General features: G+C 34.1%; 1 protein-coding gene across 1 annotated transcript in view; it reads right to left on the bottom strand.

The window, feature by feature from the left end:
• KHDRBS3 (KH RNA binding domain containing, signal transduction associated 3) overlaps positions 1–17,772 on the bottom strand; it is a 243,697-nt gene that overhangs the window by 40,749 nt on the left and 185,176 nt on the right. The window contains exon 7 of the mRNA XM_051971129.1: positions 1,270–1,352. Within this exon, the coding sequence (XP_051827089.1) occupies positions 1,270–1,352 (83 nt within the window). The remainder of the gene's footprint in view (positions 1–1,269; positions 1,353–17,772) is intronic.

Raw genomic sequence — 17,772 nt, 5'->3', positions numbered from 1 at the left:
ATCTCATTTGGAGTTAATCTCATAACTCCAGTGCTTTTGCTCTGGGCTATCTCTAATTTTCCTAGATTATTTTTTACATAGTTCTTTGTGTGCTATCTCTACCATTAGACTATAAGCTCCTTGAGAGCAGAAGCTATCCCTAGTCTTTCTTTGTATCCTCAGTACTTAGCACAGCACCTCACACATAGTAGGTCCTTAATACATGTTTAATGACATACCTGACTGATGACTGAATAAAAAACTAACTTAGAGCTGAAGAAATTTCTAGTCCCCTAGTTAACTCTTAATGAGGGCAAAGGTCCTCTTCTCTCATATATACCCAATAATGGAAGTCTCAAGACTTCCAGTAAATTGTTAAGTCTTGACATATTCTCACTTGGTATTCTTATCAGTTTCTATGGATTCAGTTTTTTCTCTTTCTTGAACTCTACTTCTGAAGCATCATTTGCCCCTTGGAATGGATGTTATTGTAGACTCAGGACAAAACAAGTCATGACTTTTCCTCTGAAAAATCACCTCCTCTTCTGAATTCCTATTTGAGACCACAGCACCACCATCCTCTCAATTATCCAGGCTCACAACTTAGATGTGATTTGTGACTCCTACTTTGAAATCACCCAACAGGTCCAATCTGTGATTAAAGCCTTTCATTTCAATTTTCACAGTCTCTCTTCTCTCTTCCCTCACTCCTGTTTCTCAAACACCGCCAGCCTTTTGCTGGTGTGATTTGACTTGTGATTGGTCTTCTTGACTCAAGTTTTTCTTCACTACAATCCATCCTCTCCTCAGCTACCAGTGATTTTCTTAAAGAGTAAATTTGGCTATGTCACTTCTTTACTCAAATTCCAGTGGCTCCCTATTATTTCCAGGATCAAATATAAATCATTTGGTATTTAAAGTTTTTTACAATCTGCATTTTTTCTACCTTTTCAATGTTCTTCCAATATATTTACCCCATCTGAATCTTCTATTATCTCTAGCTAGGGGCAGAGAAACTATTATTCCCTTTTTTTAGAAAAAGTACATTATAAACACTTAATGAATCTTTGCTGAATGACTGATGAGTTTGGTATACTTAAAAAAAAAGAAACACGTCAAATTGAATTACCTCCATTTTATGGGGAATACCATACAGGAACCATAATTCTAAAGTTGGTGGCCTAGTTAAATATGCTATGGTTGAAATATTACATTATTTTCCACATCAGACAAAAATATGGTTTGGAAATTACTCTGTTTCAGTTACAGTAAATAAGGATTTATCCTTACCTTTGTGCTGGGGTACTATAGCTGTTATCATAGGAGTCATAACTTTGCTCATCATAAGCAGTTCCATATCCATCATCATACTCCTAAAAATATTAACAGGAAAAACATAGGTAAATTTTTAATACAATAAAATCCTGGAGGAAAAAGACACATGTGAAAAAACAAAATAACCTGGCTCTCACTGGATATTTAATAAAACAAATAGGACTCAAAATGCACCTCTATAAAGGGATCATATAGGATATTCTGATGCTAAAAAGTATTGCCAAATATACTTAAATTTAAGAAACAGTGGTTTTTATTGTATAGTTATTAATTTTAGGTTTACTTTCAACTTCTCCATTCTAAAAGCTCTATCTTACTATCTGGAACCATAATCTACGTCAAAAATCTTTGGGCAGCACTTCAGCAAAGGGATACTATTAAGATCAAGAATATGCATAATGATTATAAAGAAAAGACAGGTTTTTATATCTTGGAATATATAATCGAATTCAAAAGAAGAATTTTACTTTGAATCACCCAAAATAAACAAACAAAATTACTGTATAAAATAAGAAAAACAAATTAGATTTGCAAAAATTAGATTCTATGTTTATTTTAAAGCCCATTATTATGTATTAGACTGTGATTGGCATGAGAATAAAAATCTCAAAATAGCAACTCTCATTTATGTACTTGTAAAATAAAGAAAGCACTTTCTGTACTAGACAGCCAAACAGTTCAAGTATTATGACCATTTTATAAATGAGGTTCAGAGATAGTAAAGGGGCTTGTTCAGCTATTACATGGACTGAGAATGGAGCTAACATTAGTTGATTTGTGGGGCTCCTGATTCCAAGTTTAGGGATTTTTCCATTTCACAACTCTTGCCTTTTGTAATTATATTGTGTATTGGGGAACTGGGGTTTTAAGCCTCCTTCTAGAAATGCATGAAAACAGTAATTTTGTGTAGTGGGGGGCTCTGTGCCTTCCTCAGAGCATGTAGTTTAGGTATAATATGACTATTTGCTGACCACGTACATTCTGGTCATGTATAACTGAGTGTAACACACTAAAGTACAAGTGAAATAGATCTCCCCTTCCTTTTGGCTGTGCAATATAAAGATGAGCCTAAGTTCGGGAGAGGGGAGCAGCATTCTCTCCATGAGCGAAACTTGTGTCTGAGGTACTTTTCTGTATTTATCTTCATTCTCCTGAGGCTGGGGATCTTGTGAGAATGGGAAAAACTGGAAGAGCTAAGATAGGACCCAGCTGATTCTGAGGAAGAGATACCTGAGGAGATCTCTCTGAATTGGTGGAGAAGTGGAATGCCCTGACATTGACAGATAATTCTATTAATCATGGTGTGTGTCTGTTGTGTGGGGGTGAAATGGTGAGATGATTTAGGAAAATTTCTTGGGCAGCTAAAGCGAGAATGGTCTACAGTAGAGAGTCAACTGAAGCAGGAAGACCAATATAAAGGCTATTACAGTAGTAAATAAAAGAGGTGATGAGGATTTGTTCTAGTGTTGACTATGTGAATAGAGAGAAAGAGATGTAAATGAACACTTATCTATAACAGTAGCTCTGACAATCATAGTAAGACTGTAATTTGCTTTGATAGATTAAGTTGTTTTATGGGAAAAATCTTAGACCTTTAAATACTAATGTCATGTGTACATGGTATTATTTAATTAGAATTTGCAGATTATTTTGCTCACTGGATATCTGACTTCTCCTTATTTAACTTTTTTTAGAAGTGGTAATCAACTTTTTCCAAGATTTTATTTTATGATGACCTTTCAGTGAATTTTGCTTTAGGATATATTTTTACTGATGTTATGCTTGGAAAACAGTATTTTTCCACATGATGTTACTTTGATAGAACATAAATGATACCAACTTTCACCACATTATTCCCAATTTAATCACTGTACTGAAATTTATTATTATATAAAATATTTCTTAGTTACTTATGGAAAGCACGGTACTCTGAAATCTAGCACATGTAACTAGAGCTACTTCTCAAACCATCCTCTCTCAGTGGCAGTTTGGGAACTAAGAGCTACATCTCTTTTCAGAATTTTAAGATTAACTCTGAAGGACAAGAGGTGGTAAGGGGATATTTTCCATCGTCAGATAATTTTATATTTAATACTAGAGGTAATGTAGAATAGTAGTTTATTAAGTAGTAAACAGTGTTGATTGTGAGACTGTGTACTTCAAAACAATCACTTTTAGTGATATAATGGGAAATGGAATGGGAAGAAACTAACCTGAAATACCCCAGGTCTGAGATGGCAAGGGCCTGCATATAGGTGGCAAATATGTAAGAAAAGAGAAGGGGATGTTTATAAAAAGAGAAGGCAGACATCACAAAATTTAACATAAGACTGGATATGTGTGGTAATTGAGAGACAGAAGCTAAGGATCACATTAATGCAGTGGGAGTTACCTCAGAGGATGATGGTAACCTTGAAAATAATTAGAAAGTTGGGAAGAGGAAAGTATTTGAGGAGGCCCAAAAAATCAATTAGTTCTGTTTGGGACATGATGAGTTTAAAATACTCAGGAGCCATCCAATTCCAATGACCCAAAGGCACCTGGTAAAGTAAAACTATTGCCCTGAAGAGAGATTAGGTCTGATTAAATAGACCCAGGAATCATTTGCATGTAGACAATGAGTACACCAGTGAGAGCTGATAAGGCAGATAACAGATAAAAGTTAATACTGAGACAATAAAGAAGAAGGCTTAAGATAGACCTTTAAAGGCTATTCATGGTTAATGTGCATGACACTGATGAAGACTCATCCAGCAAAGGAAGCTGAAAAGAAGGAAAACTAGCATACAACAGTGTTAAGTAAACTTAGAAAGACAAGAGTATTCAGAAAACTGGAGTGATCAACAGAGTTAAAGTCAGGATAAAGATGGAAAAAAGACCGTTAGAGATCTCTGACAATTTTTGAGAGTACAGTTTCAGATGAATTGTGAAGTCAGAAGCTAGACTGCAAAGGGTTTAGAACTGAGTTTGAGGAGAAAATGAATTGGGGGCACTTATTATAGATGATCTTTTCAAAGTATATAGACAGGAAGATGAGAAAAGACATAGGACAATAAACGGTTAGATCGAGTGAGGTTGTTTTTGTTAAAAGCCAGGAAGGTATAAATCTCTTTGTAGGCAAAAAGGAAAGGAACCATCACACTGAGAGTTTGAGGATTATTAGAGACTGTGGTTTGATAAGGAAGGATGATCTATAAGAGAAGGAAAGGGATAGGCTCAAGGGTGCATATAAGAAAGCTTTCTTTGACGAGGAGAGCCCCTTTTTATGTGAGACAGGAGTGAAGGGTGAAGAAAAGGTAGCTCTTGATAAATCTGAAGCAAAATCCTCTGCTGACAGAGCACTGGGGAAAGCATGGAGTGAAAGGTTCGAGAAGAGAAAGTTCTGGAATAGTCACCTGTGTGAATAGGACAGGAAAATGATTTCAAAGATCCAAAAGCACTGTTTTGCTGTAGTCAGGATGCAGATGAGCTTATGTAAGATCAGTTTATAGTGGATCCAATCAGTGTGGTTCTCATGGATTTTTTTTTTTTTTTTTGCTTCATTTGGCAGCATATGTATGGTAGGATTGAGGACCATCAAGTTGTGATAAGCAAAAGATCAGCATAGTGAAGAGGACAAGAGTCGGAACAGTATATAGAGATGAAGTAACTCTCAAAGTGACTAAGAAAGTGAGAACTACAGACAGTGTAGGACTGGTCTGCAAAAGACAAGTAACTGGAAGTAGTGATGAAGACAAAGAACAGGAATTAAAGCTTTTAAGACAAAAGGAAAAATGGAATAATGAAAGACTATGATCAGCTACAGAAACAGAATAATTAATTAACATAGAAGGGGAAACATTTGTGTAGGAAGGCAAGATGAAGAACAGCCAAAACTACCTCACTCTTTTTCCCCCATTCAGAAATGTACCTAGCCTGACTGAATTTCCCCCCAATTGGACCAGCCATAATGGATTCAGCTGATATCATAAATCTTTGTAACACTTATAATAATTCTGATTATATTCTTTTTTGTACATCTCATCAATCGATACTTAGTTAGTGCCAGGCACTAAATGCTGAGGGCAAAAATATGAAAAAAAGAAAAACAGCAAAGACCACCCCACTCTTTCCTAAATTTTGCTGACTCAATTTCTCTTGGATATGGCATATCCATCTAAAGCAGGGGTCCTCAAACTTTTTAAATAGGGGGCCAGTTCATTGTCCCTCATACTGTTGGAGGGCAGACTATAGTAAAAACAAAAACTTTGTTTTGTGGACCTTTAAATAAAGAAACTTCATAGCCCTGGGTGAGGGGGATAATCGTCCTCAGGTGCCGCCTCTGGCCCGGGTTATAGTTTGAGGACCCCTGATCTAATGGCATAGATTTGATTTCATCAAGTATCTGTGATACCTATGAGATCAAGTTTGGGCTCCATATATTAGGACCCCCTTCTGATCCCTCTTGTTTGTTGCTTAAACTCTGGGCATTTATGTCACTGATATTTGAGGATATGAATTTTTACTATTGATTCTTTTCTTGGACTTTCTGTCTTTTGTGAACTTCAGGATATTTCATTTAATTAAACTTCCTTTATTAAGTGTATAGGAAACATATAAAATAATTTTAACTATGAGATGATAATATTTAGCATTTATAAAGTACTTTAATATCAACAAAGAATTTTACATAAATTATTAAATTTGATCACCACATTGCTGAATAGAATATATCCCAACACATAGCTTATTTAGTCTTGTAAAAAATAATTCTCAAGAAAACCAATTATTCTTGTATATGTTGACCTATAAATAAGACCCTCATTTCACCAATACTGCTTTAAAGTAAAGAAAGATTGGCTATCATCTGCTCCTTTTTTTCCCCCTCAAACAATACACATATAACTCAAAGCACTATTCATTAGATAGAAACAAAGTATTGTTATGGAATGTAAGATGATAGCTGGTGGAAATGAAGTATCCCAGTAGGGAAAGGCCTGGACTGTACTGGCCTCAGCCACACAGGAATCAAGAAGCTTTTTCCTTAGGCTCTGAAGTCTATTATGCTTGTTCCTTACTTAATGGTAAAGAGCAGCATCTGTGACAGAGAATCTTCAGCCCACCTCTACATGAGTTTACATGCTACCTTTGCCACATACTATTTTATGACTGTGGGCAGGTGACTTGACCTTTCAGCTTCCCAGGAAACTCCCCAAGAATAAAAATGCAAAGAAAGCATTGGTAGAGTGAGTTCCTCCAAAGGGAGTACCTTACATCAATGAAATCACAGATCTAAAGAAATAAAAACAAGGAGGTATGCTGTGCTAGATGTTCTCTGGCAATATAAAAGTGTTATAATATGAACTGCATTTTAATTTCAAATGCAAGATATATGGGATATTAAAACACTACTAACAAAATACTATAATATACTTAGGATGTGAAAATAAAATTGGTGGGCTCAAAACTATTTTGTAAAAATGAAAAAGTAGGAAGACCAAAGCTAAAATTTGGGATTTTTATTATAATAGGACACATTTTGTTGAGATTAAAAAATTCTGGAAATGAATTCCTTCTGTGGCTTCTATTAAATATTTAAAATAATTTGTAATCAACCCTTATACCTGCATTAGATAAGGAATTGTGGAACTATTATCTTTTTATTTAAAATAAAAAGGGGTCCCTAGGCCTTTTAATGCACATTTAAAATACATTTTCACAAACATTTTTCCAGAGTCTGCACTCTGTCTTAATTAAATTTCCCACTATGGAAAACAATCTAATTGCAGCAGTTTAGAGATTAGTTAACTGTCAAATATCATGCCAATAGTTATTGCACTGGGAAAATCTACCATCAGTAGAACTCTTGTATAAACCCCTAGCTACAGTGAAACCTCAAAAAAGCATATAATTACATCTTCAGGTATGTTGTAGTTTTCATAGAATGGAAAAAGCAAAGGGAGATGGTTTCAGGATGACTTTAAGCACTATTAACACTTAACAATTATCACAGACATTTAAATTTTCATTTTTTTGTGGTAGTAGGCCAAAAAAGCTCTAGTATTTTGTGGGAGTTGGGGGGTGAAGAAGGCTAGAGATTAGTTTTTCTTGTGACAGCCTGCATTTACTCCAGATGCCACTTTGTTTCTTGCCTAGTAAAAAACTGCTTTGCTGCCTTATACAACCTTTCTTGCTGGACCCTAGGAACGCTCTTTCTGACCTTTCCTTACCTATGACATCAATGGTAGAAAAGCAATGAAATGGATCTAAATCAGATAAAGCCCCCCATCTTTCTATCAAACTCTGGGTGCTCTTACCATACTGTAAAGCTTCCCTGTTGTACAGATTAAACTCAGAATGAAATAACTCGATAAGCAGCAGACAGTGACATTTTCTGAGGGTTGAACCTGGCAGCAGACACTAACATTACTTTTCCTCCTCTTGTTATGGCATCAAGATGATCTCACCCAAAGCCCAGACTCTACTGGATTAATTTGTATGAAGTTGTTGATGTATTTTGTCCCTCTAGAAACCTAGTGGTATTTTATCCCTTGGTGACTTTAATTCTGATTGTGCCCCTTGCTTCCCTTTCAACTTTCTTAGTTGGTTCCTTCCTTCTCACCCTGAAATTAAAGACTTTTTGTTGTAGGGTCATATAATATCACACATAGAAAGACCTACTGCATCTTTATGCCATTGGTCTGGTTGGGCTCATTTGTGAAACCTCTATATTTCAAAAAGTAGCTGCTGGGACATAAGCTTTCCCACTAAAAACCATCTTCATTGTCACTAGCTGTATGAATTTCTAAACAGCTACTGTACATATTTTACAGTTAAGTAAGATAATTATTAAAATAACATTTGACTCTTAAGTCACTTTCTGTCTTTTGTGAAGCCTACCTAACATAAAAGAATTTTTATGAAGATTTGAACACAACATATAGGAAAGGGGGGGGAGATATAATCAGGATGATTAAGAAGTCAGAGTAGGGAGGAACATGAGTCATCATTTAGTAATATGCTCATTTTATAGTGAGCAAACTAAGGCCCAGTAAAGTAAACTTGTCAAAAGTTACATAAAGAGCAATATAAGTTGTTCTTTTTGAATCATTTTAATCATGCTTGAATCTTTGTGACCCCATTTGATATTTTCTTGTCAGAGACACTGGAGCACTTTTCCATTTCTTTTTTCAACTCATTTTACAGATGAGGAAACAGACAAATGGGGTCAAGTGACTTGCCCAGGGTAACATAGCTAGTAAGTGTCTGAGGCCAGATTTGACCTTGAGAAAATGAATCTTCCTGACTTCCAGGCTCTCTAACCACTGTACCTGGTAGCTGCCTACCAGCAGGAGAACTGGGGTCAAACCTAGGTGCTTTAACTTCAAATTCAGTGCCATATATTTATTTGGTTTTATTTGTTGCTGATAAAGCTAGGGATTCACAAGAATTGCTTTTGGAAGAAAAGTGGGAAATCACACAAATAAGTACACTGAGGTCCCAGATATATGAAATAACTTCCTCAAGGTCACCTATGTAAGCAAGAGGAAAAAAGTTTTTCTTACCCTTAAATAAGGATTCTTTCCATGATATCTCAAACACCTCATAATTCAAATAAAACATCATGAGACCAAAAACATATACTTACTTTAGCTATGTGGGGCATATTTAAGAATTAAACTTTTTTCGAAATTCAGGTATCTGGCTTTTAAAACAGTAATCAAATGGTAATATGTGTCACAAGCAATCACTTGTAATACTGGTACAATGACGGATACAAGGCATCATTATTATTGACAAAAGAAATAAAGCTAAGTCATATTTAGATAATGGTTTTACCGATAGATAGCAAAGTGGTTTTCTCAGTCACCTGCTAAGGCCGATAATGTGATTATCAGTTTAACCATTTTACAGATGAGAAACACGAGACCTAACGACTGAATTTATTTCAAAATTAAAGAGAAGCCATGATTTGAAATTAGATCTTCTGAACCTATATCCAATGTCCTTTTTTTTTTTTTTTTTTTTTTTTTTTTGTTTTTAGTTTTATTTATTTATTTTTTTAAATAACTTTTTATTGATAGAACGCATGCCAGGGTAATTTTTACAGCATTATCCCTTGCATTCACTTCTGTTCCAATTTTTCCCCTCCCTCCCTAAACCCCTTCCCCCAGATGGCAAGCAGTCCTTTACATGTTGAATGGGTTACAGTATATACTAGATACAATATATGTGTGCAGAACCGAACAGTTTTCTTGTTGCACAGGGAGAATTGAATTCAGAGGGTATAAATAACCCGGGAAGAAAAACAAAAAGGCAAGCAGTTTATATTCATCTCCCAGTGTTCTTTCTCTGTGTGTAGCTGTTTCTGTCCATCTTTGATCAATTAAGGCTCTCTTTATCAAAGAGGTCCACTTCCATCAGAATACATCCTCAAACAGTATTGTTGTTGAGGTATATAATGATCTCCTGGTCCTGCTCATTTCACTCAGCATCAGTTCATGTAAGTCTCGCCAGTCCTCTCTGTATTCATCCTGCTGGTCATTCCTTACAGAACAATAATATTCCATAACATTCATATTCCACAATTTACTCAATCATTCTCCAATTGATGGACATCCTTTCATTTTCCAGCTTCTAGTCACTACAAACATTTTGGCACATACAGGTCCCTTTCCTTTCTTTAGTATCTCTTTGGGGTATAAGCCCAGTAGAAACACTGCTGGATCAAAGGGTATGCACAGTTTGATAACTTTTTGAGCATAGTTCCAAATTGCTCTCCAGAATGGCTGGATGTGTTCACAATTCCACCAACAATGTATCAGTGTCCCTGTTTTCCCACATCCCCTCCAACATTCCCCATTATCTTTCCCTGTCATTCTAGCCAATCTGACAGGTGTGTAGTGATATCTCAGAGTTGTCTTAATTTGCATTTCTCTGATTAATAATGATTTGGAGCATATTTTCATATGTCTATAAATAGTTTCAATTTCTTCGTCTGAGAATTGTCTGTTCATATCCTTTGACCATTTATCAATTGGAAAATGGTTTGATTTCTTATAGATTAGAGTCAATTCTCTATATATTTTGGAAATGAGGCCTTTATCAGAACCTTTGATTGTAAAAATGTTTTCCCAGTTTATTGTTTCCCTTCTAATCTTGTCTGCATTTGTTTTGTTTGTACAAAAACTTTTCAATTTGATATAATCAAAATTTTCTATGTTGTGGTCAATAGTGAAATCTAGTTCTTCTTTGGTCATAAATGCCTCCCTCTTCCACAGGTCTAAGAGGTAAACTATCCTATGCTCTTCCAATTTATTTATAATCTCATTCTTTATGCCTAGGTCATGAACCCATTTTGACCTTATCTTGGTGTACGGTGTTAAGTGTGGGTCAATGCCTAGTTTCTGCCATACTGATTTCCAATTTTCCCAGCAATTTTTGTCAAATAATGCATTCTTATCCCAGAAACTGGTGTCTTTGGGTTTGTCAAACACTCTATTATTAAAGTTATTGGCTGTTTTGTCCTTTGAACCTAACCTATTCCATTGATCAACTAGTCTATTTCTTAGCCAATACCAGATGGTTTTAGTAACTGCTGCTTTATAATATAATTTTAGATCTGGTACAGCTAGGCCACCTTCATTTGATTTTTTTTTCATTAATTCCCTTGAAATTCTTGACCTTTTGTTTTTCCATATAAACTTTGTTGTTATTTTTTCTAATTCATCAAAGTAGTTTTTTGGGAGTCTGATTGGTATAGCGCTAAATAAGTAGATTAATTTAGGTAGTATTGTCATCTTTATTATATTTGCTTGCCCAATCCAAGAACATTTAATATTTTTCCAGTTGGTTAGATCAGACTTAATTTGTGTGGAAAGTGTTTTGTAGTTTTGCTCATAAAGTTTCTGATTTTCCCTTGGCAGATAGATTCCTAAATATTTTTATACAATCAGTAGTTACTTTAAATGGAATTTCTTTTTGTAACTCTAACTGTTGGGTTTTGTTAGTGATATATAAGAATGCTGATGACTTATGTGGGTTTATTTTATATCCTGCAACTTTGCTGAAGGTGTAGATTGTTTCTAATAACTTTTTGGTAGAATCTCTGGGGTTCTCTAAGTATACCATCATATCATCAGCAAAGAGTAATAATTTGGTTTCCTCATTGCCTATTCTTATTCCTTTAATCTCTTTCTCAACTCTTATTGCCAAAGCTAGCATTTCTAATACAATATTAAATAGTAACGGTGATAGTGGGCAACCTTGTTTTACTCCTGATCTTATTGGGAATGGTTGCAGTTTGTCCCCGTTAAATATGATGCTTACTGCTGGTTTTAAATAGATGCTACTGATTATTTTATGGAAAAGCCCATTTATTCCTATATATCCAATGTCCTTTCAATGCCACCAATTTGAATCAAGAAATTTAAAAAAAAACTGCCTATCAGATTGTGTAGCAGTTTATTCAAGAAATAATTCATTCTAACCAAATGAGATGCATACTAGGAATGCAATTATATTTCAACAAACAACATAACCAAAACAATTCAGACTGAATGAATGTCTCAAAAAATGCACAAAAATCTTTGGAAAAGTGTAAGACTTTTGTGCTAAAAATACTACAAGTATAGCCACCAAGGGACCATTTTATCAGGGAAAAAAAAAAAAAAGCATCTTTTTTTTTTTTTTTTTTAAATCACATAGAACAATTTATTTAGTCATTACCCAATTGATGAACAGACCCTCAATTTCCATTATATTGCACTGAGAAAAGAGATGCTATAAAAATATTTTTATACCTATAGGTTCTTCTTCCTTTTTTAAAAAAATCTTTTTTTCGGATACCTAGTAGTATTGTTAGGTCAAGGGAGATATATGATTTTATAAACCTTTGGGCATAAATCATATCTTTTGATCATTTGTTAATTAGAAAAGGATTATATATATATATATATATACATATATATATATATATGTATATATAATTGACTCATCTTCTTATACATTTGAGAAATGGAGCCTTCATCAGAGAAACTTGCTTCAAAAATATTTCGATAATTACTTTTGCTAATTGTATATACTTTATGTTTATTCTATTCTCTCTCTCTTTTCAACCTGTCCCCTTTTTTAAAAATTATAGCTTTTTATTGACAGAACCTATGCATGGGTAAATTTTTCAACACTGACCCTTGCAATCACTTCTCTTTCAACTTTTCTCTTCCTTCCCTCCATCCCTCCCCTAGATGACAGGCAGCCCCATATATGTTAAACATGTTAAAGTGTATCTTAAATACAATATATGTGTGCATATTTATACAATTATCTTGTTGCACAAGAAAAATCGAATTTAGAAAGGTAAAAATAACCTGGAAAGAAAAACAAAAATGCAAGCAATCCACATTCATTTCCCAGTGTTCTTTCTCTGGGTATAGCTGGTTTTGTTCATTACCGATCAATTGGATCCTCTCACTACTGAAGACAACCACTTCCATCAGAATTGATGGAATCCTCATATAGTATTGTTGTTGAAGTGTATAATGATCTCTTGGTTCTGCTTATTTCACTCATCATCAGTTCATGTAAGTCTCTCTCCAGGCCTCTCTGAAATCATCCTGTTGGTCATTTGTTTCAGAACAATAATATTCCGTAACATTCATATACCACAATTTTTCCAGCCATTCTCTGGGTAATGAGCATCCATTCAATTTCCAGTTTCTAGCCATTACAAAAAAGGGCTGCCACAAACATTTTTGCATATACAGGTCCCTTTCCTTCCTTTAAGATTTCTTTGGGATGTAAGCCCAGTAGAAACACTGCTGGGTCAAAAGGAATGCACAGTTTGATAACTTTTTGAGCATAGTTCCAGATTGCTCTCCAGAATGGTTGGCTTCGTTCACAACTCCACCAACAATGCATCAGTGTCCCAGTTTTTCTGCATCTCTTCCAACATTCATCATTATCTTTTCCAGTCATCTTTGCCAATCTGACAGGTGTGTAGTGGTATCTCAGAGTTGTCTTAATTTGCATTTCTCTGATCAATAATGATTTGGAACACTCTTTCATATGAGTGGTAATAGTTTCAATTTCATCCTCTGAAAATTGTCTGTTCATATTCTTTGACCATTTATCAGTTGGAGAATGGTTTGATTTCTTATAAATTAGAGCCAATTCTCTATATATTTTGGAAATGAGGCCTTTATCAGAACCTTTAACTATAAAAATGTTTTCCCAGTTCATTACTTCCCTTCTAATCTTGTTTGCATTAGTTTTGTTTATACAAAAGCTTTTTAACTTGATATAATCAACATTTTCTATTTTGTGATCAATAATGATCTCTCATTCTTCTTTGGTCACAAATTCCTTCCTCCTCCACAACTCTGACAAGTAAACTATCCTATGTTCTTCTAATTTATTTATAATCGCATTCTTTATGCCTAAATCATAAACCCATTTTAATCTTATCTTGGTGTATGGTGTTAAGTGTGGGTCCATGCCTAATTTCTGCCATACTAATTTCCAGTTTTCCCAGCAATTTTTGTCAAATAGTGAATTCTTATCCCCAAAGTTGAGTTCTTTGGGTGTCAAACACTAGATTGCTATAGTTATTGATTATTTTGTCCTGTGAACTTAACCTACTCCACTGATCAACCAGTCTATTTTTAGCCAATATCAAATGGTTTTGGTGGCAGCTGCTTTATAACATAGTTTTAGATGATGTACAGCTAGGCCACCTTCATTTGATTTTTTTTTTCATTAATTCCCTTCAAAGTCTTGACCTTTTATTCTTCCATATGAATTTTGTTATTATTTTTTCTAGGTCTTGGGAGTCTAATTGGTATAGCACTAAATAAATAGATTAGTTTGAGTAGTATTATCATCTTTATTATATTTGCTCAACCCATCCAAGAGCATTTAATATTTTTCCAATTGGTTAGGTTTGACTTTATTTGTGTGGGAAGTCTTTTGTAGCTTTGCTCATACAGTTCCTGACTTTCCTTTGGCAGATAGATTCCCAAATATTTTATACTATCAACAATTATTTTAAATGGAATTTCTCTTTTTATCTCTTGCTTTTGGATTTTGTTGGTGATGTATAAAAATGCTAAGGATTTATGTGGATTTATTTTGTATTCTGCTGCTTTGCTAAAGTTGTGGGTTATTTCTAATAGCTTTTTTAGTAGAATCTCTGGGATTTTCTAAGTATACCATCATATCATCCACAAAGAGTGATAATTTGGTTTCCTCATTACCTACTCTAATTCCTTTAATCTCTTTTTCAGCTCTTATTGCTGAAGCTAGCATTTCTAATACAATATTGAATAATAATGGTAATAGTGAGCAAACTAGTTTCACTCCTGATTTTTTTGGGAATGGTTCCAATTTATCACCATTACATATGATGCTTACTGATGGTTTTAAATAGATGCTACTGACTATTTTAAGGAAAAGTCCATTATTCCTATACTCTCTAATGTTTTCAGTAGGAATGGGTGTTGGATTTTATCAAATGCTTTTTCTGCATCTCTTGAGATGATCATATGATTTTTGTTAATTTGGTGATTGATATAGTCAATTATGTTAATAGTTTTCCTAATATTGAACCAATCCTGCATTCCTGGTTATAAATCCTACTTGGTCATGGTGTATTATTCTGGAGATGATTTTCTGTAATCTTTATGCTAGTATTTTATTTAAAATTTTTGCATCAACATTCATTAGGGAGACTGGTCTATAATTTTCTTTCTCTGTTTTCATCCTACCTGATTTAGGTATCAGTACTATGTCTGTGTCATAAAAGGAATTTGCTAGGACTCCTTCAATCCCTATATTTTCAAACAGTTTATATAGCATTGGAGTTAATTGTTCTTTAAATATCTGGTAGAATTCACATGTAAATCCATCTGCTCCTGAGGATTTTTTCTTAGGGAGTTGATTAATAGCTTGTTCTATTTCTTTTTCTAAAATGGGACTATTCCAGCAATTTACTTCCACCTCTGTTAATCTGGGCAGCCTTTATTTTTGAAGGTAGTCATCCATTTCACTTAGATTATCAAATTTATTGGCATAAAGTTGGGCTAAGCAACTCCTGATTATTGCTCTAATTTCCTCTTCATTGGTGGCTAGTTCTCCCTTTTCATTTTTAAGACTAACAATTTGATTTTCCTTTTGCTAATCAAATTTGCCAAGGGTTTATCTATTTTGTTGGTTTTTTCATAGAACCAACTCTTAGTTTTATTTATTAATTCAATTTTTTTAAACTTTCAATTTTATTAATCTCTCCTTTTATTTTTATAATTTCAAGATTAGTGTTTGACTGGTGGTTTTTAATTTGCTTTTTTTCTAGCTTTTTAAGTTCTAAGCCTAATTCTTTGGGCCTCAAGAGATATAAAATTAACTCTTATTACTCCTTTGGCACATTTTAGTATAATGTCTTATTATTGTCATTCTCTTGGGTGAAATTATTGTGTCTATGATTTGCTGTTTTGCCCATTCTTGATGAGATTATTATTTAGGTTCCAATTACTTTTTGATATATTTTCCTTTGGCTTTTTATTGAGTGCAATTTTTATTGCATCATGATCTGAAAAGAATTCATTGACTACTTCTGCCTTTCTGCATTTGAATTTCAGGTCTTTATGTCCTAATACATGGTCAATTTTTGTATAGGTTCCATGAACTGCTGAGAAGAAAGTGTACTCCTTTCTATCTCCATTTAGTTTTCTCCAAAGATCTATCATACCTAATTTTTCTAGTATTCTATTTACCTCTTTAATTTCTTTCTTATTTATTTTGTGGTATGATTTATCTAACTCTGAGAGTGCAAGGTTGATATCTCCCACTAATATAGTTCTGCAGTCTATTTCTTCTTGCAGCTCTCTTAACTTCTCCTTTAGGAATTTAGATGCTACACTATTTGGTGCATATATGTTTAATATTGATATTGCTTCATTATCTACATTACCCTTTAGCAAGATATAGTGCCCTTCCTTATTTCTTTTAATTAGATCAATTTTTGCATTTGCTTTATTTGAGATCAGAATGGCTACCTCTGCTTTTTTTAATTCACCTGAAGCATAGTCGATTCTGCTCCAGCTTTTACCTTTACTCTGTATGTATCATCCTTCTTTAAGTGTGTTTCCAGTAAACAACATACTGTAGGATTCTGACTTTTAATCCAGTCTGCTATCTGCTTCCACTTTATGGGGGAGTTTACCCCATTCACATTTATGGTTAAAATTATAATTCTGTATTTCTTGTTAACCCCAGATTATGCTTTTCTCTTTTCTTCCCCCCCCTTCAATATTAGACTTATGAGCACCACTTAACTCATGCAGCCCTCCTTCTTTAGGATCCTTTCCCCTACCTTAGAGTCCCTCCCCTTTTCTTAAACTTTTTCCTTATAATTTCTGTATTTCCTTCTATTTAGCTTACTCCTTTCCCTTTCCTTTTCACTTTTCCCCTCCAACTTTTCAATGAGGTGGGAGAAGTTTCTCTGTAAATCAAATATGTCTAATATTTTTCTCTTTGAGCCAATTCTGATGAGAGTAAGATACACACTATGTTCATCCTCCTCTCTTCTTTCCCTCAGATATAATAGGTTTCTTTGCCTCTTTGTAAGATATAGTACCTCCACTTTTCCCTTTATCTAGTACAATTCCCTTTCCACCTCTAGCTTCTTTTTTATATTATAAAAGTAAAACCAAATTATACATGTATTCTTTATGTACACTTATAGCAGAAACATAGTTCCCAAGATTTCTTTTTACCTTTTTATGTTTCTTGTGAGTCCTATACTTGGAGGTCAAACTTTTTGCTTAGTTCCGTTTTTTTTTTTTTTTTTTTTTGTCAGAAGTAGATGGAATTAATCCATTTCATTGAATGTCCATCTTCTTCCCTGGAAAAAATGCTCATCTTGGTTAGGTAAATTATTCTTGGCTGCATATCACATTCCTTAGCCTTTTGGAATCAGATTTCAGGCCCTTCAATCCTTTAATGTGGACGCTACTAGATCCTGAGTAATCCTTATTGTAGCTCCTCTGTATTTGAATTGTTTTTTTCCTAGGTGCTTGTAGAGTTTTTTTCCTTTGTCTGATAGTCCTGGAATTTAGCCACAATATTTCTTGGAGTTTTGTTTTTGGGATCTCTTTCAGTAGGTGATTGATGAATTCTTTCAATGTCTATTTTGCTTTCTGTTTCTATAACATCTGGGCAGTTCTCTTTGATGATTTCCTGAAAAATAGTGTCGAGGCTCTTTTTTTATCATGATTTTCAGGAAGTCCAATAATACTCAGTTTATATCTTCTAGATCTATTTTCCAGGCTACAAAATACTCAAAAATCCTGTTCTTTTCCCAAGTAAATTTTTAACATTTTTTCGGTTTTGCTTGACTGATTCTTGGTGTTTCCTTAAGTCATTCATTTCCATTTGTTCAATTCTGATTTTTAATGAATTATTTCCTTCATTTTCTTTTTTTTT

The sequence above is a fragment of the Antechinus flavipes genome, chromosome 1 (genome assembly GCF_016432865.1).
Source record: "Antechinus flavipes isolate AdamAnt ecotype Samford, QLD, Australia chromosome 1, AdamAnt_v2, whole genome shotgun sequence".
Classification (NCBI taxonomy): Eukaryota; Metazoa; Chordata; class Mammalia; order Dasyuromorphia; family Dasyuridae; genus Antechinus; species Antechinus flavipes.
Note: the sequence above shows the minus strand (reverse complement) of the source record. Positions and strands in the feature narration are given on the sequence as shown.